At 37.8% G+C, this 25600-nt stretch overlaps 2 protein-coding genes across 2 annotated transcripts; one reads left to right on the forward strand and one right to left on the reverse strand.

Annotated features, from left to right (window-relative positions):
• Window positions 1-91: 91 nt before the first annotated feature.
• On the reverse strand, window positions 92-24387 carry fwd (phosphatidylinositol 4-kinase beta fwd). The gene is made up of 12 exons (XM_018000086.2): window positions 23331-24387; window positions 7959-9363; window positions 6386-6497; window positions 5496-5772; window positions 5262-5426; window positions 2705-5152; window positions 2523-2641; window positions 2327-2464; window positions 1993-2267; window positions 1840-1928; window positions 1614-1778; window positions 92-1549 (listed from the first exon to the last, which is right to left on the reverse strand). The coding sequence occupies exons 2-12, from the start codon at window positions 9053-9055 to the stop codon at window positions 1362-1364; spliced, it is 5073 nt and encodes a 1690-aa protein (XP_017855575.1). The 5' UTR covers window positions 9056-9363; window positions 23331-24387; the 3' UTR covers window positions 92-1361.
• Window positions 18107-20049, forward strand: ddbt (deadbeat). The gene is made up of 2 exons (XM_018000093.2): window positions 18107-18427; window positions 18484-20049. The coding sequence occupies exons 1-2, from the start codon at window positions 18239-18241 to the stop codon at window positions 18619-18621; spliced, it is 327 nt and encodes a 108-aa protein (XP_017855582.1). The 5' UTR covers window positions 18107-18238; the 3' UTR covers window positions 18622-20049.
• Window positions 24388-25600: the final 1213 nt, after the last annotated feature.

Below are 25600 nucleotides of genomic sequence, written 5' to 3' on the forward strand. Positions count from 1 at the left end.
TTTCTAAAAAATACAAGAAGAAAGATATCTTTTTTTATTCCCCTTGATCACCATGTCGTAAAATGTATAGAGACTCAGAAAAAAGTAAAAGTTTGTTTTTATAATTTTGGGTATTTTCATGTTTATTAATAATTTTATAATGTAATTTAGAGATGTTGAATATGTTGTATATTCAGTACAGTGGTCGCAAAATTATAAACGCGTGACAGAATTTTTATTAGTGCTATTATTTACTAATATCGGTCACTTCATTATTTGCGAAAAACTTTTAAATAAATTCTGATTTGGAAAAATTTATTGTATCCGAAGACTCCCACTTATTCGGCAACCTGTGCTACATTTCAAATCAATTATAATTCACAAGCGATCACTGTAGCTATATTTATTGTTGATCGAGTTTATTAAATAAATTTGTAGAAAAATGCAACTTTTATTTTTTTTTTAAATATCTTTAGCTAAATTTTTGATTTTATATTAGGTAATTATAATTATCATACAAGTAGTCTGTATTATTTAAGCCATACATATGAGTACTGTATAATTGTGTGTTGACATACACAAGATTGAAATAAACACTTTGAGTGCCTAACTATGTTTTTAAGTTTAGTTGAATTTAATTTGATTTTTGCTTTCGTATCGCTTAGTTACTATAAAGTAAGAAAAATGTTTCGATTAACTACGTGTATATATAAATCTATATAGAACATTTACACATATGCGGAATTTGGAGGGCAAAAGCGAAAGAATATTTAAATCCCATTATACTATATATTTATTTTTGTTTCTTTATAAATAAATTGATGTCTGTATTGTTGGAAAGTATTAAGTTGATTCAATTATGATTAAAAACCCGATTAATGTTGGAATTTCAATTTTTAATTACTCATATATACGAATAGTAAATTTGCTGCATAATTATGTGAGTAGTAGAGCGAATGAATTATATTGTGCAGATGTAATAGTTTCTTTTAAAATTAGTTTGCGTGGCGACTTACAATATTTTCTAATTACAGTCATAAGATCTTAAATATATACAAGTCGATGATTATCATGTATGTTTTCTTTATGAAATGCAATGCAATGCAAGACCGAAACACGGCTGACAGACGAATACAGTCAATGACATTTACACTTTTGCTTAAAAGCTAGACAACATTCACTTTGGCCTAACATAATATAATAGAATAATAACATTACCACAACGCATTATTAACGATTCTGGCTACAATAACAGTTGTTGTTTGTTTTTATATACATATATATAAAATTTTTTAAACATACTTTTGGTTTATCAGATCGGCATTTTAGAACACAAGATTATTAATCAATTCATAAGCTTAGATTTTCATAAAAAACCGTTCTCACAATATGCCATTCGTATAATATTGATACCCATCGTAAAGCTTGGTCGATAAACTTTTCAGAGAGTCCTGCACAAGTTGTTCCACCTTGCGTTCCATTTCCTGCTCAGTTAAATTCATATGAAAACGTTTACGGAGATTCTGTACGGTGCCGGAGCAGCCATTCTTGAAGCACGGCAGCTGTGCATCTAAAAGGTAAATTAGAAACAATTATTTTACAATGCTTTCAAACAAACAGATTTGTCTACATACTGCTGCGCATAATTTCCACAAAATTTATAATGCGATCCATGTGTTTGCGCGCAGACATCATGCCGACGAGCAGTAAACGATTAAACTCCCGCCAATGTTCTGACCCGGTTCCGCCCATAACATCGACAAATTCGTGTGTAAGTTTAAATGGTGATTGCTCAAAGCCTGCATCAATAAATTAAAATTAACATTTCTTTTACGATTGGGGAATATGTCTGATACGTACCCAAATTTTTGGGAGATATGCTTAGTATGAATCCGAAGTCTATATGTATTATATGACCATCCGCATGAAAGAGTATATTGCCATTGTGCCTATGGAACGTAAAAAACAAGTCAGCATACAAACAACCCTTTCCATAACATATACGAAACTCACCTGTCCTTAACTTGCAGCAGGTAGGATATAAGGCAATAAGCCGCACAGCTCTGCACGAAATTCTTTTGGGCTTGACGAAAACGTTCGCCAGTTGGAGGTCCATATTCATCGATAAAGTAATCGCGCAAAGATTTGTTTGAGTTCTTTTTGATTTGATGCAACGACACGGTGTTCAGAATAGGCTCAATCAAACCACTGTCATTCGAGAGGCATATTATTTTATATGACCGCACCCATAGATCGACATGCTCCTCCTCCCAGATGATCTTAAACATCTGCATAAAAAGTCTACGATGTACTCAAAGTTTATGATCTACGCTTAGGGATCACGTACCTGCAGGAGTTGCGTTGCCATCAGTTCTTGGCGCAAATCATCTCCACACTTCACAATAGCAGACAACAGACGCCAGTTAGATAGATGACCGTACGGGGAGGATTCCCGAATGAGTTTCTCCTTTTCATGCCAAGGCTCCTACAATGAAAATAGATTAGACAAGCTAGTTGAGCTAATAATTTCCGGTCACACAAACCTTTAATGCAGCCGCGGATGGATCCTCCGGATCATTGCTGAACGACTTTGTGTTCTCGCAGTTCAAATTGTTGCAGTGTCGCGTGCGTACATCGCCAATATTAAAGACAATTGGGGGACCTGTAAATAAGAAATTAGTATATTAGTAAAGATAATCTAGGCTTCACAATAATATATACATACCTTGATCTCTGGAGTCGCACGAGTCCATTGACATCTGGGAGATGGCGTCGCGTTCACTGACCTTGCTCATGTATAGATATTGCGCGGTGATCTGGTCATCTTCCTGAGACCACACATCATCCTCGTGGACCTGGAGACCACCCAGTGAGAGCAAGCGGCTGTTGTTACCGCTGCAACAATTGTTACTGGCCGGCTCACCACATCCGTTTTCTGCATGCGATTCCGTATCTTTTTTGCGTCGACAACTGGATCCATGATGAGTGCTACTACAGGTGGAGGTCCGGCTGCAGCCCTGGTGCGTATTCAGGCAAGTGCCCTCCAAGTGTTCTTCGCTCTTGGTGTGCCGCAGTGATGGCATTAGCTTGGGTATCAGTGGCGAAGTGTAAATATCTGGCACTTCTACTACTTCCACGTATATGATGTACGGGGTTTTGTCCTTGGAGTTTAGCACTGCAGTCTTTTCCTCTGTGATGCGCACGACATGGTGTGGAGTATCCGAGTAGAGCGGCAGCCAGACACGGGCGGGCAAGTTTTTATTTATCAGGTTAAGGAACATTCGCAGGGCCGACGTCTTCTCCGCCTTTGAAGGCAGCGAGATTAGATTCTTTCCCACATTCATGAGGGCCTTCATGAACTCCTTTTGCGGTGCTGTCTTGGGTGCACCGCAATTGCAGAGTGTACGCTGTCCTAGCAGTCCGTTCACCTGCCCACGGACTGTCTCGAAGCAAGTGCAGCCATTGTCGAATGCCAATCCCGAGGTCAGATCGCCGAGGAAGAGTTTCGCAGGAGCTGTGGGCAGCGTTTGCGTGGTGTACGGCGGCTGTTGGTACATCCTATGCGATATGCTGAGCGTGTGGGGGCTGCGTGAGTCGGCGAGCAGCACTGTGGCATCTGACTGAGAGCGATGATGAGTTTTCTTTGCGAGAGCAACGGCTGGGGTCTGTATGCTATCGGGCCTCGCTGGTTGTTTGCTCTCCTTCTTGGGAAATATCTCTTTCATTAGCGCCAGCTTGGACTTCCGACTGGTGCTTCCGTTGCCCAGTGAGTCCACTTGATAGTTGTACGCCTCCAGCAGCCAGAAGCACTTTAGGGAAAAGTCAACGGACTTCCGGCAGCGTATGGTGAGATATGGATCTAGAACTTCGGCCAGTTCGTCCATTTGAATGTACATTAATATCAGCTGCGGTATATAGAGATCTACTTCCTGGTCGGGGAAACTGAAGATCTTATTGCCAATAAAACTCAGAACGCCCGGCTCCTTCGAGTAGAACAAGTAGTGGACAGCAAAGTGAATATTAAATACGGGCGATTCGAAAAATCGCAATAGCCCGCTGGGACCTCGCTCATAATTTTGCTGGGGACACGTAGTGGGCGCTCGGTCGCTGATGAAATACTTCACAACGCCAGGCACTGGCATCTTCAGTTGGTGCAGAGAACTGATGGAGGAGCTCTTCCGCATCGTGACATCGTGACCGACTTCAGTCTCTGCGCCGGGCAGACGCAGATTCAAGGTGAGCTCCTTCATCTTCACATCTGTGGCAGCCTCTGTGGGCACATCGGCTGTGGATGAGGTTGTGGGAGTTGTTGTTGTACTAGCAACTGCTGCTGCAGCGGCAGCAGCAGCCTTCTTGCTGGAATTGGAGCTGAGCAGGCTGAAGAACTCCTTCTTTTTGGAAATATCCGTGGGGGACTTGACCAGATCCTGCGCTACTTGCTCAACATTATGTGGCGCTGTATTCGTCAAAGCTTTCACCTTTAAGACGTCTTGTTGCTCACCAGTTTTCTGCTTGGCCGCATTTTTTTTCTCATGGTTCTCAATTATGCTTTGAGCGGTGCGGAAAATTGCATTCTTAGTGGCGCCGAAAAAGTTCTTGAAGAGCACTTGATCGTTCTTGGCACTCTCAGTGGGCGTGGCCACAGGTGTGGGTGTTCCTGCTGGTGTGGCTGTGGGTGTTGTTGTAGCTACGGCTGCTGCTGCTGTCACATTGTTGTTGGACAGTGTGTGTGGTGTGGGCAATGCATCGGGCTCATTCTCAAGCTCGACCCTCGATGGCTCGTCGGGCACCACGCCCACGCACATGTTCATTACACGATAACGTATATGATCGACCTCATCACGCTGTTCCTGATCCTGCTGCTGCTGCTGCTGTTGTTGTTGTTGTGCTGCCTGCTTGGCTTCTTCTCGCTTTTGCTGCTTTTGCTTGCGCGAGGGTCGCAATGTACGGCAGTCGAAGTCGTTGGCGGCATGCGACGGAAAGAAGTAAAGGTCCGATTCCATTAGATTGTAGTCCTCGTCCATAGACGTCGTGTCCAACATGTCTATGCATTCCTCCTCGGCATCTGCTTCTGCGTCCGCATCGGCATCCATTTCACCCGAATCAAGAGACTCATGGGAATGGCAGATGCGATTTAGGGATATCTGGTCTGACTCTGAGCCACATATAATACCTACCGAGATGAAGGAAGAAGGTATGCAAACAATTAATATCGCTTCACGTTCAATCAAAAATAAATTCGTTCCATTTGGAGATATCTACAAATATTGAAATTGGCCTACCGGAATCATCCGAGCCGAGGCTAGTTAGATCCTCACGCTTTTTGTAGCTACCAGCTCTGCTGCAGCTATTGCTGCTTCCAGCATTCCCATCGACCATATCCTGGGCGCCCAAGGTCCCCAGCTCATTCGACTTGGGTCGTGATCGCAATGTTGGACAGGATTCAACTTTAATATCCAAAAAGAAAATTTTTTAGAGCAAGAGAATTTGGATGCCAACTGACTTTAAATACTTACTAACTCCATTGGGCACAGGTTGATTCCGTTGCGCATGGACTGTGACTGCAGATGTGGGCGTGTCCGTGACCGGCCGGTCAGTAATAACTGTTCCGGACCCAGACGCTGCATCATTGCATTGGGCAATCGTTAGGGCTGGCATTGGGGGGGATGTGGCAAGTGCGGCCGTTACACTGGCCGCTGTTGTTGCGATTCTCGAGCACATATTCGTGCTGAGTATTGTTGTTGGTGAACAAAATGTAGTCTCACTCTCGGCATTGGGCGAGGAGATCTCGACCTGTAGGTGTAAAAATGTTCAGTTAGCACATTAACTTGTCGACAAAAGCATTTTCTGTTTTCGACAGCCTCCCAAACTCAAGTGGCAAATGAAAATTCAAATATGTGGCACACTCATACTCTCTCTTCAAATATTGCAGTTGAATGGAATACGAATCGCTGCTCAAAAGTTGGTTCGTGACACGAACTCGCACTAACCAACTATCTAACTAAAAGTGATTTCGAGTTGCGACACGACATGCAAAAAGTAGGAGCTGAACACGAGTCGTGCTCAATCTTGCTCGAGAACGACACGTATCAAAATTATTCTAAGACAACGAAAGCTCTCCGTCTCCGTCTCTCCCCGTTTGGGCCACAATGTGGTTGTTTGCTTTGTTGCTATTATTATCAGTGCTCCTGATAAACAAAAATATAAACATATCTACAGAGAGAGTGCAAAAATATAAATATTCCTTAACAGATTGTATGAAACAGCGCGAATCCAAACAGAACTGATATAAACAGACACACTCACACCCCCACACACAATATGTGTAACAATCTCCAAATCAACGTGAGAATTAGGCGGGCCTCTCACAGTGATTCATGTAGAGTCCACATGTCCAATTACTCACCTCTGGTATGCGCTGCAAGGCACTGTCGAGACTTCGATTGCGATGATGTTGTGTGTGATTTATGCGAGTGTTGGTCACTTGAGAAACAGGTGGCAGCATTATGCCCATCGATCTGGAAGTGAAGGAAAATCCAATTAATTAGGGACAAATGAGAAAAATCAATTAAGCCCTTGTCGGTGCCGTATCGCACTGCCAGCAGCTGTAATCATTGCTAAACAACAAGTAAACTGAACTCAAAACGAACTCGAAACGAACTCAAGCGCCAGCAGCAGAGAACCTGCTTCCAAATACATATGTTCAATAGACGTTTGCACTCACAACACGGCAACAATATTAAGGTAATTGCTTTCATACTACAATCGCCCACATCGACGTGCTCGGTAGGAGGGAAGGAGGCTTATAAAACAATGCCTGCTCAAATAAAATATCAATTTTTAGTAGGTAAAGTTAGAGCAGAAAGAAAACAATGACAATGAGTCTCCAGTCTGGTTGAGCTGACTAACAAATACCCTCTGTGCACTTTACTAGGAAATTTACTTACATATACATATTCAACATTACTTGCAAATATTTATCGATCTACTATACTATATATATACTATACTATAGTTATATGCATGGGTAACATAATAATTTATATTATTAAGGTTTATATATTCAGTACATTCGGTTACAATCCCAAATATATGTAATTTTGGTTAAATACTCTATGTAGCTCCGTCTGCATTTGAAACACATTACCTTTGTGGTAATTCCAATTATATATAAAAATATTATAAAAATATTATTATATTAAAAAAATAAATTCACGCGAGCCCATAGAAATGCCCCGCACTGGCGGAGAAGAGTGAGAGCAACAAGTGCTCATTATATGTATGAGTGTAGATTCCGTGGCGCAGAGCTCTGCTAAACTGCAACTGTTATCGCGACTTTCTGTCTGTTAATCTAATAGCCATGTTAACAACAGTGCATGTTAATACTCAAAGTGGCATGTTAATGCTTCACATTTTTGCACTTTTTAATTTTTATTTGTTTATGAACTTGCTTCTGATAATTCATTTAATAGAAGATAATAATAATAACAACAAATGCTCGTGTGTCATCAGCAAACTATTTTTATCAAGTGACAACCAAAGCAAAAGCAATATAAAAATAACTGATTGTAGTATTAAAGATTAGATATCTTTTCCCTTATAATATGAGGGTCGAACCAATATAAATAAACAAAAAAGTATATAAATAATAATACGAATATTTTTCAAAAAAGTAAACGCATTCTCATTGATCGATTATATAGTAGAATTATGTGATTCAGGCAAATGTTTGATAACATTTTACGTTTATTTGCAGAAAGAATGTCCGCATTGTTTTTGCTTTTGCTTTTTGAGGGGCCTTTCCTTAAGGCCGTTTGACAATTTGACTCACAGACCTGATAATAATCAGTAAATGTTAAGCAACAAGTATTGAGTGCAACAATACAAGACTTCATAATCATAGTACCTTAAAATCAAGCATTATCATTATCGATAATGATATTATTCAATTACTCTTCAATATTTTATTTGGCACTCACCTAAAATCCAAACTCAAGTTTCTTTGATGCGTTGAAATCCGCTTCGGTGGTAAGCCGCCCGTTTGGGTGCCATTGAGTCCAGCGCCAGTTGGGGCCAAGCTCAGATTGGGGCGACCATGCACGGAGGGCATAGACTGATTGAATCCCCGGCTGAGGCTCAGACGTGGCTTGGCGTAGCGCACGTGCTTGGGTGTGCTCGCTGCCGAGCTGATGGTTGGCGTTGAGCCGGTGGAGAGGCTGCAGGCGGCTACGCTCAGCGGCAAGGTAATGGGCGGGGCTTTCAGAAACGCGGGCACATAATCGTCATGAGCTTTTGTTAGGACTGGCGAGCCGAGCGGCGGCTGGCATCCATTCTCACTCTCCGAGCTGCACTCAACAAGGGGCTCCTCCAAATTCAAGGAGGAGAGTGTGGTGCTCGATGCTGAGTGCGGCTCGCCATTAACCGACAAGCTGCTCAAGCTGCAATCTCTGCCCAGATTGGGACTGCTGGTCTGCGGATTGGGCTGGACTACGACTGTTGGACTCTGCACCACGGTGCTGTTGCTGTGGTCGCTGGAGCTGCTGGTGCTGTTGCAAGCGGCTGTCGAATGCTCGGAATTGTCATCGTCATCCGGCAGCGGTGGACTGTGTTGATCGCAGCCCAAGGCGTAAATGTCCATGTTGCCATTCTCGGCCAGCTTCATGCTGTGATTACTCGGTGTGCTATTCCCCTTGCCGTTCATGTTGTAATCAGACTTTGCATCCACACACGACAGCCGCACCATGGCGGGTGGACAGTGGTCGACGACGTCGGCGCCCACGATAGCTGCATCAGTGGCTGGACGGAAGTGCAGCTTATCGCCGCTGTTCAGATCATCGGCGGCAACGGCGACCACGGGCGAGAGCAGCTTGTTGGCCGTCTCAATTTCACGGATTTGCCGGAGATACTGATAGCCATTGTCCTGGACCACTGGCTTCTTTCTGTTCCCGCCGCCGGCGCTGGCTATAGTCAGGCCAACCTTACCGTCCGCTGTGGCAACATTGGAGGCGGGTGCCACGGCCGTGGGGCTGGCCGCGTTGCTCTTCTTGGTCTTAAATGCTGAGATGACGGAGTTCATTTTGGATAGATTTTAAGTGCTGAAAGTGGGAAGGAAGTCTTGAGAGTCTCAACGTTCAGTGTTCACAGCAAGAGTGTTTCAGCCTTCAGACTTTGATTGAGTCAGTTCCTTTAGTGCCTCGGATGTGATTTCATCTCTTGTATAATTAGCCCCATTGTGGCCTGTTGTCGCTCAATGGGGTGTTGTACCGTAAATTAATATACTTTCTTTTCGAGTATGAACAATATGAATGGAATATATAGTTTTTAAGTCATTCCCTTGCCGAATGCTTCGAGCAGGTTTGTAAAATTAGCATAGTTTCGAATTAACTGCAAAATAAAAAAAAGACAAAATGTGTTAATTAGTCATTTGTTGTTAATTATTATAATCAGTGAATAAGTTAAGGTGTGCACGCGCAGCGCAGCTAAACTAATCTGAAACCATAATGTTTCATTTTCTATTTTTGTTTGTCTCTTTTGTATATTAATAACAATACTAACATGTTCTCAACTATTAAGAGTCTACGTTCATCTGCTGATCGCAAAATTCACAGCTGCAAAGGAACATACACACACATATATATATGTATATGTTATACATATATGTATATCAGTATACTATTCATATGAGCAAATAAAATCTGCGGCCCATGACCAAACGCAAATCAATGACGGCAAAACTCTATATAAATAAATCTGGTACGTATAAACTGTAGACAGTCAAATGGCCTTGACAATATCTCAATGTATGCTTGTATATCAGACATTCAAAAATCTGTGTATTTATAAATACATACTTATATTCGCCATATATTCATACATACATACATATCTACAGAAATCACCAAACACAGAATTTTTAAACACGCTCGCTAATCTATTGATAATACTTATAGAGATAATGAAAGCTTTTTTAAAGTAAATATTTTATATTTATTATTATTGTAGACAAGCAAACTATTCTGAAAGTTTGTCCCATACTTATTGATTGAGCTGAAATTATTATAATAAACATAAATGTTTATTTCATTGAGACTTTAAACAACTTTCATATTCATGAAAGTCTCATGAAGTCTCTTTAAGAGGCCGTCAAAAAACAGAACATAAGAGAAAATAATAGAATTTAAAAATAGCGTCAAGCGCCTTTAATTAATTGCAGAATGTAATGTAATTTTTTAATGAACTAAAAAGAGCAGCCAATAAACTTTAAGCATACAAGTAAACTTGAATACTATATACTATGCCATCGCACCCTCAGTTGACCTTTGGACTAATAAAAATTGTTCATAGTATTATTCACCGGCACGTGTAAAAGATGACTTTCTGTTTTTATGGAGCTATCTGCTATTCCATCTACAGATTCTATAGGGGGGTTCGCACAGTCTATTATGCCCCGACGGGGGGTTCTTATACAATTTGACCGCTTTTAATAAATGTTTGCTTATGGGAAAACCTTTTTAACTTTTGCTCTTCATCATCATTATTTCATGTTGAATATTTGATCCCTTTCAGTTGGTTTTTCATTTTGGTTTTTATTTAAATAAATATTTAATAAATATTATATATCTATGCAAACTGTTTCTCCACTTCTCATTTTATTTTTCATTTAAATAAATATTTGTCTGAGTTTCTTTACGGAATTCCAATAAAACTGGAATTGAATTTCTTTCCCTGCATTTAAATTTAGTTCTTCATAAATTTCTCTAGTTTCTAATCAATATCCGTTGCTCCTTATCCTAATTCCCATAAATTGCACTGAGTAATCGCTTCGAGTGCCTTTCACACGCATACATATATGTAAAATTCCACAGAACTCATATTTCAATATATTAATGACTGAATTTATTGTTGCTCCACTTGAGATTCCATAGTGATTCTGTGTTCGTGGGAAGTGAAATGCTAGGGAATACAAACATACACATATATGTAAATATAATATATATGTACTATATATGAGTAACACATGTTTTGAATATACCGAGTTACTGGGACAATTTTCATATCATTACAGTCGCCTGCGCCTGATTAGATAAGGCAATCGTAGCAAATGCAAATGCAATTTAAGAACAAGTTCAATTAACATTAAACAAACAATCTGGATTTGAGATACTAACTATATTATCTGCAGTAAGTGCACATATACTTGTATATATCAGCTGGTTTGCCATGACTTGCAATCGAAATCTTTTGGTTTTTTTTTTTTTGTATGTTGAGTTGTTCTTGAATTTGTCGGTGTCTGAACACATCCTCCCTTTAGTTTTGGTCGTGTAATTACAACATGTTCATTAAGTTGTCTTGCTCGAACATGCCTGTTGATTGCTGTCTCATTTCAAGGCGATTGGAGTTGTTATTTTTGGTTTGTTTGCCGTGTGGTCGCTCAGCTGTCACAGATAGCCATAGCCACGGGTTTACAGCCCGGTACACGAGTCTGAGAGAGTTGAGCAACAAGTGCGACGACTACGGAATGTGCTCGCCCGACCCGCCGTACCCGCTCGCTTTGAATACATTTGCCTCGTTTAAATAATTGCTGATGAACTTGATCCAATTAAAAGTCAAAGAGTTCAATAGCAAATTGAAGAAAAACAAAACAACGTCGAGAACCACACGCCATACACACCACAGAGCAAAAAATCTAAACGAAAACTGAAAAGGTGAAATATTCCAAATTGACTTCTCAATGAAACCCGATTGATCAGCATTGCGATATACACTCGACACGTCCCACACTAATGGGTATATACATCACTTTAATCTGTTTGGTATCTACACATATCCTTAATTAAGCATTTAATGGCTGCATGGTTTAAAATCGTTGAACTACGAACCTGGGACACTCTTCAATACCTTAACTCAGCAATCAGTCAAAGCACCAAAAACAAGTTTTTTTTTATTGCCTTCACAAAAGCGGTTCGATTGAAGGCAGCGGAGCTACCCGGTCTGTGAAAGTCGTCTCTGCCCGGCAAGAAAACATGCTTGAGTTCGACCCTTCAGCATGGACCGTGGTTACATGCATCACTGCTTAACACCCCACAAAAAAAGAAAACATCAACAGAGAGGGCCGACTAGCAGATACCACAGCCATATGCATTTTCTCTTTATTTGCTTAAATATATATTTTATAAAACAAACACGAACTGCCAACAAAAATACAGTTGCCAAATTGGCAACGTCTCTAGGAAGTGGCTCAACCTAAGCATAACTAACTGCAACTGCAGCTCAGCCCACCTCAACTCCAACTCCAGCTCAGCAGAATACCCAAACAGGTATTGTACATATATATAATTACAGCATGATAATGTTTTATGGACTTCCTGTGTCCGCTGTACAAACGACCAAATACTTATTGCGGCTACTGTGGATCGAATTGTTCTCATGCTGATTTTGTTGTTTAAGCTTCCCGTTTTACCTGAATATCATTGGCTGATGAGTTGGCTGGCTTCTTTCTGTTTAGTTATTCAAGTCATGTCTGGGGCTTGATGCTTTGCATGCTTTGTTTTTTTGTTTTGTTGATTTTTTTCAAGGCGATTTTCAATTTTAGTTTAGTAACCTGAATGATTTTGCAACTTTTCGCAGGCTGATGATGTTGGGCTAGGCAGTTAGCAAAAAGAAAAAACTCATGGAAAAACAGTTGAAGGAGTTCCGCTATACTTACTGACATCAACTGTACTGTATAATTCTTGTTCTCAAGCGATCAGAAACCTGGCTATGCAATTTAGTTGAAGTTGTACAGCGTTCAGCCTCAAAATGCAGCACAAACTCTACAAAATTCAAATTGTTTTTGAAATGCTGGTATACATATATATTAAGCCGTTGCTTGGGGCTTCAATTTGCATGCCTTTTTATGCTCAGGTGGCGCCCAGCTTAGCTGTTTTGCTTACCGCAGCTCTCTGTTAAGGCTTACACAACTTTTGTGATTCATAAACAAGTTTCGCTTTTAACTGCACTTTAAAAATGCATTTATAAATAAAAGTTCATTGCACATTATGATTTATTACCCAATGTCTCCATTAGACAGGGACAAATATTCACGTAAGTTCATTCAACTCTTGTTGGCACTACATACAGGGTATTCAAAAAACTAATTTTAATGCAAAACTAATTTTAATGCAATGAACTCTTAATTTCAATTGCAGCTGCACCCGCCTTAGCTTGAGAGCAAAACTTGGGACACATTCTCAGCATAGTTCTAGCAATTGGCTGCATGATGATGATGAGGATGTGGGCTATGCGAGTGCACTAATTTTCTGAATTTTCTTTTGCCATGCCAGCAACAAGAGCTACAACAGCAGAAGCCTACGTGAAAGTCAACAGTCGACAACATGGCTGAAGAAAATTTCTTTATGCTGGCGTTGTTGATGATGATTTAAAGGGAGTACAACGATTTCATGCTCCAAAAGCCTCCACAATTTCAGAGTCGACACATACACAAACACACACACATGAATATATTCATATTAACTAAGAGTGTACCATATGTCTTCATATATTTATGTTAGTGTCGAGCACAACTTTTTCCATAGCTTCTGCAGAGCCCCCACACTCAATAATATTCATGCCATTAACTGGGACAATACAGCAGAGGCAGAGAACTTCTCTGCAGCTTCTCTCCATCTATGGCATTGTTGTTGCCTTTATTCGCTACACTCTCCAAATGTACTGAGTGAATCTAATGACGTTTTCAAATGCCAAACAACGTGGGCTGCACTTTTGGTTTTGTTACTCTGGCTGCTGCTGCGGGTTGCTGCGGCGACTTTTATGGCGGCATCTGGCAGCAGCTGAACGCTAAATTGTTTTTGATTGTCTTGAAATATGTAGTTGCGCGCATACAAAAATGTCATTCTTCAATTAACTGTTTATTTGTCTATTTCAATAAATCAAGCAAATATCCATATGTACACATCTATAGGTATATAGATCAACAAATATAGATATATAGAGCTGCCCAGCAGATCACACAGTGCAGATGTATGTGTTACAGGTGCCTTCTCTTACCTCTCAGGTATAACAAGATTTTGACATTTAACATTTGGCAACTGCAGAATGTTAGAAGAATTCCACTTGAATTCCATTCCGTTTCATTCCACTTATCTACACTCAAAACACTCTCTTTCCCTCTCTGTGTGTGTATATATATATTTGGAATTATTAATAATGGTATTATTAATAAACTATGACAATTATTTGAGCATCCGCAACATATGCACACAATTCATTTAAATAATTGAAGCCTGCACGCAGCCTTTGCGATATACATTGCAGAGACAGATGCTCATACAGAATTTACAGGCAGCTCCTCTCAATTAATGGACTCTCATTCGCAACTGGGCGTGGCACTCGAAAATAAAAACAAAACAAACATTTCAGCTGCGCAGATAGACTGGGAGTGGCAAAAGCTGAAGCGAAAAAATGCAACAAGAAGCGACAGGGCGAATTTAATACGACTTTGGAGTTATTCATATAGTGAGTTTATTATGTCATATGCATTATAGGAACTGTAGCCGATACTAATGAAATACATATGCAGTGCATATAATTTGAAATGCATTTTATTAGAATGAATTATAAATATATACACCATATAGACTCCTGTGTTACTAATCAAATATGTCTGTAGCTAATATTGTAGTACATATTCAATTTAATTTAATCGATCCTTGGCAGATAAATTCATGAATTCAAATTAGTCTATTTATTTCAAATTTATTTTTATTTATTTAAAATAGAAACACAATCAAATATGATTTTTTTTTAAACTATAGCCGATTCTTTGTAGATCAAAACAGTTCATGGTCGGTGTCGTAACAGCGACAACTCCCTCCCCATGTGCTCAATCTTTAGTATTTACCTTTGAAAAATATGTAAATCGGACTTCATACACAAGACTTGAATTTGTGAAATATTCAACAGGGGCAGGCACAACAACACTTTCTCGTTGCGATTGTGAGCTTTAAAGCAAGCTGGTAGCTGTTACACTTTAACGCAAATGTTTGCTATGTAAATTCTCCAAACAAATAAATAAATAAATACAATTTACACAATTCCAATAGTGAATGTGACTCTGCGAGTGTGTGTGTGTGTGTGTTTATCCAAGCAGCGGATATGAAATCACCAAATCAAAACTGTTTTAGCTCCACAGTTGGCGCTCATACTGAGTCAAGCCTAATGCAATCGAGCAGGAGTCGGCTAGCCAGTGGACAGCATCCGCAATTTTCTATCGATTGGCTTTCGCCGCCACTTGCAAAGAAAATGGAAAACTATGAAATTCATTTTATGCGCTGCTAAGTGGAATTCCGTTGAAAGTTCAGAAGCAGCATCGAAATCAAGTTTCGTTATCGCATTGCCAATACTTAGAAACAGGTGAAAATTGCTCTCAAAGTCTTAGCATTGAGTTCGAGTACGCAATATCCAATATCAAGCTGCTCTAAAGAGTACAGACTTACATATATGTATATCTATAGTATACACATATATTTATTTGCTTATCTAAGTCTTTTTGTAATACAATGCTCATCCTTCTAGAATCTTGAATCTGGCGACTTACATCCCGTCAATTGCGGTAAATAAACCGCAAGCAAGTAAAGCAAACAGATATCGTTTAGTGATAAAAAGATACTTCTACGTTGTTAAAAAATAATCACTGCGAACTTTTTACGTAACACGTAACGTCGCTATATAATATGAAGGTCAACTAGTGAGGCCGTAGAGAACTGGTAGAACACGTAGAAATCAGGTTGAATAACTTTGTGGCATCGAGGAGCGCAAAACCGGGACAAGAACCTACAAGACTAAATAGTTCAAGGCTTTCTTCTGTCATCGTGGAAAATACTTATATATATACAATATATTGAGAGTGCGAATTTCTGCCCAAGATGTTATTGGAGGAGTGCCAGCTATATTTATTTCTTTGATTCTAATTGGGTCTGCCTTAAGCGAAAGTCAAATACACTTTCAACAAACCATATTTTAGTGTTAATTAGTGGATGCTTAAACTAATAATATTTCCATTTCACTTCATAATATAGTACCGCTATACTGTTTACTTGCTTTATGCAACATTATTTTATAAATACCTGAATTCAAAGGGTAAACACAAGAAATGCAATTTGCCAAATGAAAGTTAGGTAGTCTTCCAGATATATGGGTTAATACCCCAGATGTGAAAAACAAAATTTAATGACGTAGAGATAAGGTCTCAGCGGTTGGTGAAATGCTCACATGTATTAGATGCATGCGCTGTGTGAAAAGCGTGACTATGCATTAAATACCATCTGAATGGTATTTTATTTTATTGGGCATTTAAAAATAAATGCTGGCGCATTTCTATAATTAATGAAATGCTAGATATATTACGCAGAGCCCAGCTAGCCAACTATGTATTATGTATATTCTCCACACTAGGCAAATTTATGCGAGTGATCTCTCTGCTATTTGATCAAGTGCTCAGCATGTAGCCAAAGGCAAATATCTATTTGATTATTATGACAAGAGCTTTGACGCGATACAATTTTATGTTGTATGCTTTATCTTTTATCGTATTTTGGACTTAACTGTCGACGCACGGCAGCTGCTGATACTATAATTCTCGATAAAAATAAACAAATATTAGCACGTTACAAAAATGAGAAGTCGTCTTTGTCTCTGTATATGTATTTATAAACACAAAACTTGTATTAAATAAATATTTAACATTTCTATATCTTTGTTTTCATAAACTTAATGCAACTGGCTAAAGCTTTTAGCTCTTACTTAGTTGTTTTTCTCGTAACGATTAACATATTTCTGCTAATTCCTTATCAAATTGTGTAAGTGTGCATAATAATGCGAATCAGACTTATCTCAAATACGGAAGATATGGCAAGAAGTAACAAGAAGTAAAACCATTTCAGAGTAGAATAAAAAGAATAAAAGCAAGGTCTCAATTTGCACAAATTGAACAAATTAAAATACCAATGTAGTCTATATATATCTGTATATATAGTCTTAAGTTCACATAAGTACTATTCAGGAATGTGGCATGTGTATATATGCATATGTTTTATATTAAATATATTCAATGGGTGTTCGCGATGGCGTCACAGCCATAATAATAATAGTAAAATTATTTCCATATATAAAACGGAATTACTGTACGCTTCAAACATAACTACATATAAATTTAAATATATCTATATATATATACTTATTTGTGTGTGCATTTTGTAAGCCGGATGGAAATTTCAGTATTACAAAGCCCTTGCCGCATCGGCGGGGCAGCTGGCAATGCTTCATTCAACTCAACTCAGCTCAGCTCAGTCGACAGCTATGCAACAGGAAACAAACTTGACAGAATTTATCATTTACTTTTTTATATAGCAAGTCTCCAATGGGGGCTGCTTCTGATATGCTTGCATTATGAATTATATATAAATTATATATAAACGCATATATACATAGACAGATAGTCAAGAGTGTGCGGTGTCGGCAATTGAAAATGATTTGCGTCTTAGTGTGGACTTTGCTCGAATAGAGCAGCTGACGAAAATGGAATGGAATTGAATAAAATATAATATAATTTCTTATCAGCCACTGAGAGACGAATGAGCAAATGTCACAGACTCGTTTCATCAATTTACTAAGCGCATATATTTATTTATAACAAAAAAGTGATGATGATTTGCATACACACATATACACATACATATATACCCTAGACAGAGGGAGAGAGCGCGACGAGTTCTCAGTTCAAAAGTGAGTCAAAATATATATATATATTTATAGCGTATTATGCGAGGTATTCGAGCTCGACAATAATGACGGATGCTAACTCTCTCTCCTCCCTCTCTCTACGCTCATCTACAGTGTTTTGTTTGTGCATGCAAAAGAATTCGGTGAGGAATTTTCATAATATGACTTGAACATAGCTGAAAACTGAAAATATTATAATTTTATGCGACATATTTCGATTTACATGCATAAAATATGCATACACATATACATATGCATATGTGTATAGGATATATGTGTATTTGGGTTGCAGTCACAGTTACCTTATGGAAATGCTTCAGAGCAAGGTTCTCAGCAGGCTTAGACAAACTGACTTCGCCCATATTCAAGTCATAAATCAGTTGATGTTAGACTACAGAACACAAATGTAATATAGTTTCATTTTGTTATCGGCTCAGGATTAAATTAAATTCAGTTTGTAGTCAGTTTCATTGGCAAGACAATGTACAAAGCTCCGTTGGCCCGTGATATTTTAGATAATCCACTTTTGGTAGCTCCGCTACCTTATATCAACTTTCTACGTTACTTTAAGCGCAAGCATCCCAAATATGGAGTCCGTCGGCTGCTACAGGAGGCTCCCGCCCAATGGGATGCCATGACACAGGGGCAAAAGAATCTGTTCCAGAAAAAGGTAAACCACTCCACAAGCTGCAATCAGAATAATCTATAATCTTTGGTGATTTCTAGCGCATCCTGGCGAGGGTAGCACGCTCCCCACAAGTTCAACTCTGCCGCGTCCTGCACCGCCGTCAATGCAGTTCCATATCAAAGCTAATGCGCATCTCGTATGGATGCAAGCGTCGCTATCGAAGAAAAACGAAATAACTGCTCGATTATAGATCTCTGTTAGCTTGTGCGCTTCGTCAAAAAGTAAATGAAAATGCGACTAGGTCGAAATTAGCAATGATAACAAACTTAGATTATTAATAATAATAAAAAAAAAAGAAAAATACCATTTTTTAACATTTATAAAAAATATATTCAATTAATATGTATATGAGGGACTTTACAACTTCCTTTTGAATACAACTGCAATGCTTTTCCAGTTTTACAGACTACCTGAACTTGAATTATTGTATAAAAGAAACGTTTAATCAAGCGAAGCAGAATATAAAACAATATTAATCTGGAACTCCCCAGACAAAATATATATACATATATGCAAACACCTGACGATGACTTTCACTTTCGCATGCTCTATGCATCGCTTCTTCCATTTGTTGTCGCCGCAGTTGCAGCATGCGAAAGAGAAAGACCAAGAAAGAGAGGGCATTTCGTATTGTTGGATGTCACACAGATCACACAGAACTGCTGACGAAATATATCGTCTACAATATATAGTTTGAATAACTTATTAGAGAGCTTGTTTGACTTTCGAATATATTTAGAACTGATATTCCATCGGTTGACCACAATATCGTTAAAAAAAACTTAAACAAAGAAATAAAATAAACAAAATATCGCAATCGATTTAAATCTGTTTGAAAACTGGAAATTAAAATTCTAGATACATATATTTTGCAGTGTGCAAACCCCTTGGGTTTTGTAATCATCTTGAAAATACATCAATTATAGTGATAAACAATGCCAAGAATCTTTTTTATTTTGAAAAATAGTGAAATTTATATCTCTTGATTAAGACTTTTCTAAAGAAATGTTCATATGCAAAGATTAGTTAATATATAAATCAGATTGCTGAATTAGACATTTTATAAGTATAGTTCTTTATAGATAAATATTGCTCTTACCTACGTAAATTGGCTGATCTATTCATTGTGCAAACAACTTTAATACATTTCAAAAATATTTCTTTTTGGAGTCAAATTTGTAAAGTCAAATGATGTGAAATTTTCTGTTCGGTTCTGTTCTGGTCAAAACAATGGCTTGCGCTTGTTTGGTTATTGCCCGCACATGTGAGGCCCAGAAATTCTCTACATAGGAATTTGATCCCCAACCTCGTCGCTCATTTTATCGCCTCATAAACAATCTTTTCTCTGCCTGACTGACTACTACAATGGGAAAAAGCAACAACAAAAACAACAGCAATAAATGGATGAAATGCATTGGGTGCGTAATCAAGTAAAAATGCGGGAAGGGACAGCTCTCAGACATCCATTGCAGCAGAAGTACAAATGAAGCGAAGCATTCGGCTGGATGGCGCATAGCTGGGTCAAATCGAAATGTACACTTTAAAAAATAATTGTTGTAGTTTGAATTTACAATTCAAAATAAAATTGTAAATTTAAACTATAATATATTGTTATATATTTATTATTATATTATTATACGAAGTAAAAAATTGAATTTGAAACTAGGTTTTTAGTTCCCAGACATTCCTTATCTTTATTTTATTTAGTTTGAAACATTTATATAAGCTTAAGGCAATATGTATATAATCAAAAATCTCCATGCACAATTATCGACAAGCCATTTCCTGAAAACTTTAACTGTTTAATTATATGATGATTATATGATAATGACTTTTCGATTGTCTTGCATTTGTGGTAGCATTCAGCAACTAGACTATAAAGTTTACTTTATGAATGGCGTCCATTTCGGCCAAATATCTCATATCAATCATACAACTAACCCAACTATGTAGCAAGTTTGGCATATGTTGAAAAGTGTATTTAATAGTCGGCGGCTAATGGGGCTTGCCTCTTCGCTCTATTGTTTTCTTCGAAATCAGAAATTTGAGTGGAGCCAATGAAGAGAATGGAATTCGTATTTAAACAGGTGGAGGCTCTGAGAGCGACAGGTTTCAGGCACTCTAATGTCGGAAATCATTAGTTGAAATTCCAAACTGGTTCGCTTGGGCTTTGCCATTGGCTTAGTAACGTTTTTTTTTTTTTTTTTTGGATTGAACAACAAACAAAATTTGCTCGCTTCACATACATATTTAGCTCACTGTCTGCGGCTGTTAGGCAACAATTTGTTTGAAGTGTTGGTCAATTTTGACTAAAGGGGAGACTAAGACGATTTCAGTGATTATGTCACTCACCCATTTCGTATTATTCATCTTTTTACTGATTTCAGAGAAATAAATCTGTTTTCGTTAAAGCTCCGCTACGTTACGCAATGGGAAATAAATATCGGCAAAGAAGAGAAATACAAATAGAATGAAACAAATTATAAAAACAAGACATCAAAGTATACCTAATACTCAGCTAGAAGATACTCCGTACACTTGAGAATTCCAGAAGAATGCAAAGTGATTGTTGATTTGATCAATGTTTACGAATAAATAATTAACGCAAAAGTTACCTAAGTTATTTTGCTCAGCTAGAAGATACCCCGTAAAAGAAGGCAGAATTTCAGTTTGATCAATGTTTACAAATAAATAATTAACGCTAAAGTTGCTCAAGTTGTGTTGAACTTTCGAGAAAAGAGAAGGAAGAAAAAACGATCAATTAAGCCATGCTATTTGAGCAAAACGGAATGAATTTACAGTTGAAGCCTAAACAACGCTCGTCGAAGAGCAATCCGAAACGAATACAAAACGAAAACAAAGAGAAACGAAGCCTCCACGACGACGACGCCGACGGCAAGCCGAGCTTTGGCTTATAACGCAATTGCTTATGTATGAGTGAACGTCGAGTGTGTGGTGAGACAACGGTAAAGTTTTGTATACAACATATGCATTTAATTTTGTTTTGCACCTCGTCGGTATTTTCGTACTCACAGTTTGTTATGCTGTTGTTGTTGCTGTTGTGCTTGAAAGAGTTCAACGACATACCCGCTCTGTGTGACTGCGTAAGGTCGTTGCTGAATTTTACATTACATATTAGCTTACGTTCGGCAAACAAAACAGAAAAAAAAACAAAGTTTCACTTTCATAAAGCTTTTAAAACACAATACAATTAGAGGGCGAATCAGAAAGAGAGAGAGAGAGAGAGAGAGCAAGAGCGAGAGAGAAAAGCTCAGATAAATTGATAAATAAACGATAATAGCAGCTTGATGAATGCGATCGCAATAAGGGTGCAAGAAGAATGCTTGCAGCTGGGCGTTAGGTCGAGTGTACTCACTGCATATACAGCAGCCAATCTATACATACCTACAAACACATACATATATGATGCATTTGTGTGTATCGATAAGCGGTCAATAGCCAGCAATTAAACCAGGAAACGTGAAATTCGCCTTCATAGACAACAATTACTTAAATGTCACATGTCAGTGAATGCGTGTGTATCTACCAGCACGTGGCAACATTATTGAGCAAGTACAGTGAAACTCTTAAAAAAAAAATAAAATAAAAAAAAAATAAATAAAAAACTATTCCCTTACCAAGCTTTCCTTTTGATTTCCATTTTTCCTCACTGCCTTGGCGAACAATGCGCCTTTGTTGTCTAGAAAAATTGAGCCCGATGCAAACAGCAGAAAAAATTTAGTAATGGAAAAACTTGAAGCAATCGACGAGATTTTTGTGTACTATACTTTTATTACAGCTCTACATTTATAATAAAATATATCATACACATATTTATACAACATAAAATATTATTAATTAGTTTTTGTAATTGTAGTTATAAGTATACGTATCTTTTCATTTTTTATTTATGTGCATATCATATAATAATATTATAAAATACCATATCTAAAATATTTTATTTTTTAGTACAAAGTCATTGAAAGGACTTCAGCAATGTCTTACAAAATTCAAATAAACGATGTACTTATACATCACACAACTTATACATATGTATGTATATAATCTATTTTCAGTAACAAAAGGTCGTCAAAAAAAAAAAAAAAAAAAATGTGTACAAGGCGCAATATAAGAACGGCTAAGCAGACAGGAAGTAGGCTACGAGCCGGTATATAATCGATGTAATTATGGACAGCACCGATTTCAAGCGAATATGTTTAACATATTAATCCAATTTTCATTTTACAATCTGAGTAAACAATTCTTTACTGCGTTACTCGAAATAATCGACAGATTTAAAGAAACATCTGCGCATACAATAAAGTACAATATATTGTCGATCAACAGTCGAGTCAATTTACCTAAATTGGACTGATTCCGACCTCATAGACTATAGAACGAATAGATTTCAAGCATAAGATATAAGTTATCGCCACTCGAGGCCGATAAAGATAAAGTTTATTTTAATTTACTGATAACCAAATCGATTTTAGAACGGCAACAAAAATAGTTATTTATGGCTGGGGATTTCATAAAAGTCCAAAGCTAATTCTTTTAATTATCGGATATTATTAATCAACAATAAATGTGCAGAGTGGTGGGAAAAATAAGTTAAGACATTTATTCACAGGGTATTTCATAGTCAGGCGCTCATAGTTATTATTCATCAACATATTTAACGACCGATTGGCAGCCAAGAGATATAAACGCGACAGCAAAAAAAAAAAAGAAAAAAAAAAAAAGAAAACAAAAACAAAAACTTGTGCGAAAGAGCCAAAACAAGTGCTTGCAGGTATATATGCGTGTGTGTGTGAATTTGTATATATGTGCAAGTGTATATGTACGCATGTCTATATATGTATTAATACAGTTGTGTTATGATTACCTTTAGATTTGCAACAGTTGCAAGCAACGAGTATTAATTCCTGGTTGTGCAGGGTAATCCAAAGTTTGTGCAATATTTCAACAGTTGTTTATGATTTTCCTCTTTTGCAGTTTTAGACGCTGTTGGCTGTTAAATGTTACAATTTTTTTAACTTTTACACTTTCACTTGATGTCGAGTATTGTTATTAGAAATCACAAACAAACGGGGCGAAAATTTTTTTCAATTTTGATGTTTCGCTCTCTTACACACGCATTCACAACACACACCCACAATGGCAATCGCAATCGCACAATTGCTGGGACAGTGTGCAATCCGAAAATACGAACGAAAACAAGCTGCAAGTGAATTGTATGCGGTCACACTAAATATTTGCTTATTTAAAGTGTCAAATGCGTAGAAATACAGCTCACTGTTAAGTTGCTTACTGATGTTTCTTTTGTTGTTGCAAAACAAACACATACAAACGAAAAACGCAAACAGCGATTGCAAGAGCACAGTGTACATATGTATGTATATATGAATGTATACAGCACACTAAGCACACACACACGTAAACACAAGCACAAATTGCGGCTTGCAAAAATCTCGTTTTGCCTTTGGTTGTGTGTATCAGCGTGCTAAATTTTATTTAAATCGACATTAGACAACAGCGGGCAACACTTGTTTCAATATTTGAAATGATACACTTTATATTAATCAAAGCTTTATGTTGATTGCATTCAAATATTTGTTTAATTGGTCTCGCGTATTCTTTTCTTTTTTGTTTACTATGCATGTTAACACATACATACATACACGCACGTACACATTCACAGCAAATCAAACAAGACGCTCACGTACACTTCTTTCTTTCTGTAGGTGTATTTGCAACTATACTGCATACGTCAACGAATTTTTATATTTGTCGTAGCGCCTATTTTTTGTTAATTTGCACGATAAAAACTTTTATTTTTCTATCGCTTTGGTTTTCCACTGCACGAACAAATTACGTGAAGCAGCTAGGTACCGACGCACACACCCAATTCGTTCAATTATTTTGTTGCTACTGAACGATAGGGATGATACTTAATGCCTCTCTCGATATTTTACCCTAGCGATGTCACACTATCGCATGTGCTATCGATAAATACACGATGAGGCTCGTTCGAACGAATTTGAATTATTATATTTTATTACATGTATATTTGTTTTAAGTTATAAGACCAAGTATTATTAATTGGGTATTACAATTATTTTAAAAAGTATACATATTTTCGGAGCATTTAAATTTTTGCTATGTTTAACCACTAAGTAATAGCACTGACCAGAGAACAGTGGTAATAGATTAGATCCACTAACCAGGTTCCTTTCAGGGTTCACCAACCCTTGATTTCTATGCCTTAGAATACTAAATATATATGTACATATACATATATAACACATATGTATATGGTTGTATTTATATTATAATTGGCTATCACAGAAAGTGCTGACTGTCGACTGCCCCATTGACGAGATTTGCGAGACATTTATCTTTGCAATGCCCTTCATTGATTAAAATAGCATACACAAGGAATAGCAACAAGAAAAGAAACCACCCAAAACATTAAATCGCAATGAGTCATCTAATGCGGAAAGTCAAAATGATTTCCGACTCTCTAAAGGAAAGGGACGTCCTCATGCTATATTTGCTTAAGGAGATTCTATTTATATAGTTTTCACTAGAAAGCGAATATTGCAACTTTTTAAGTGCCCACATACACAGAGAGACAGACATACACATTTAGTTTGCATCTCAACAAAATTCTTTGAATTGAATAATGCGTTTTTAAGTGACGCTTAGAGAAGCATTCTTCAGTAAATTGTGCAATTGTCGAAGTGGCCGTCAACTATGCGGGATTAAGACAGCCCAAATTAGACATGAACTCCAAGTGTGTCACAAAGCGTTGCAGTCGCACACAAACAAAGCATATATCCATATACAGATATAAATTACAAGCATAGAAATATGTATGAAAAAAACAAGATAAGATGCTATGCCGCCGATTATGCCCGTCAAGTGGTCCAGCTGCCAATGATGAGTGGCCATGGCGACAGTTCAACAATCTGTCCCTGCAGAGGAGCCAATTAGCTGTACCGCACTTTATGCTGCATTCCACTATTTGGAATACATATGCACATTGGACATGTATATGCAATTGCATACACATATGCATATGCTTATATCCATACAGTGGCCCATAGCTTAAACGAACCAAATCATTCAAGTAATTAAAATTCTCAAGATTTT

This window comes from Drosophila arizonae, chromosome 2, assembly GCF_054131065.1.
Source record: "Drosophila arizonae isolate 15081-1271.41 chromosome 2, UAZ_ARI_1.0, whole genome shotgun sequence".
Taxonomy (NCBI): Eukaryota; Metazoa; Arthropoda; class Insecta; order Diptera; family Drosophilidae; genus Drosophila; species Drosophila arizonae.

Coding starts and splice junctions, on each gene's coding strand:
- fwd (XM_018000086.2), bottom strand. CDS start 9,055: ATGAACTCCGTCATCTCAGCATTTAAGACCAAGAAGAGCAACGCGGCC. Junction 6,498..7,958: donor AACTTGAGTTTGGATTTTAG/GTGAGTGCCAAA, acceptor CTTCACTTCCAG/ATCGATGGGCATAATGCTGC. Junction 2,642..2,704: donor GTGCGACTCCAGAGATCAAG/GTATGTATATAT, acceptor TCTTATTTACAG/GTCCCCCAATTGTCTTTAAT.
- ddbt (XM_018000093.2), top strand. CDS start 18,239: ATGTACAAAGCTCCGTTGGCCCGTGATATTTTAGATAATCCACTTTTG. Junction 18,428..18,483: donor AGAATCTGTTCCAGAAAAAG/GTAAACCACTCC, acceptor GGTGATTTCTAG/CGCATCCTGGCGAGGGTAGC.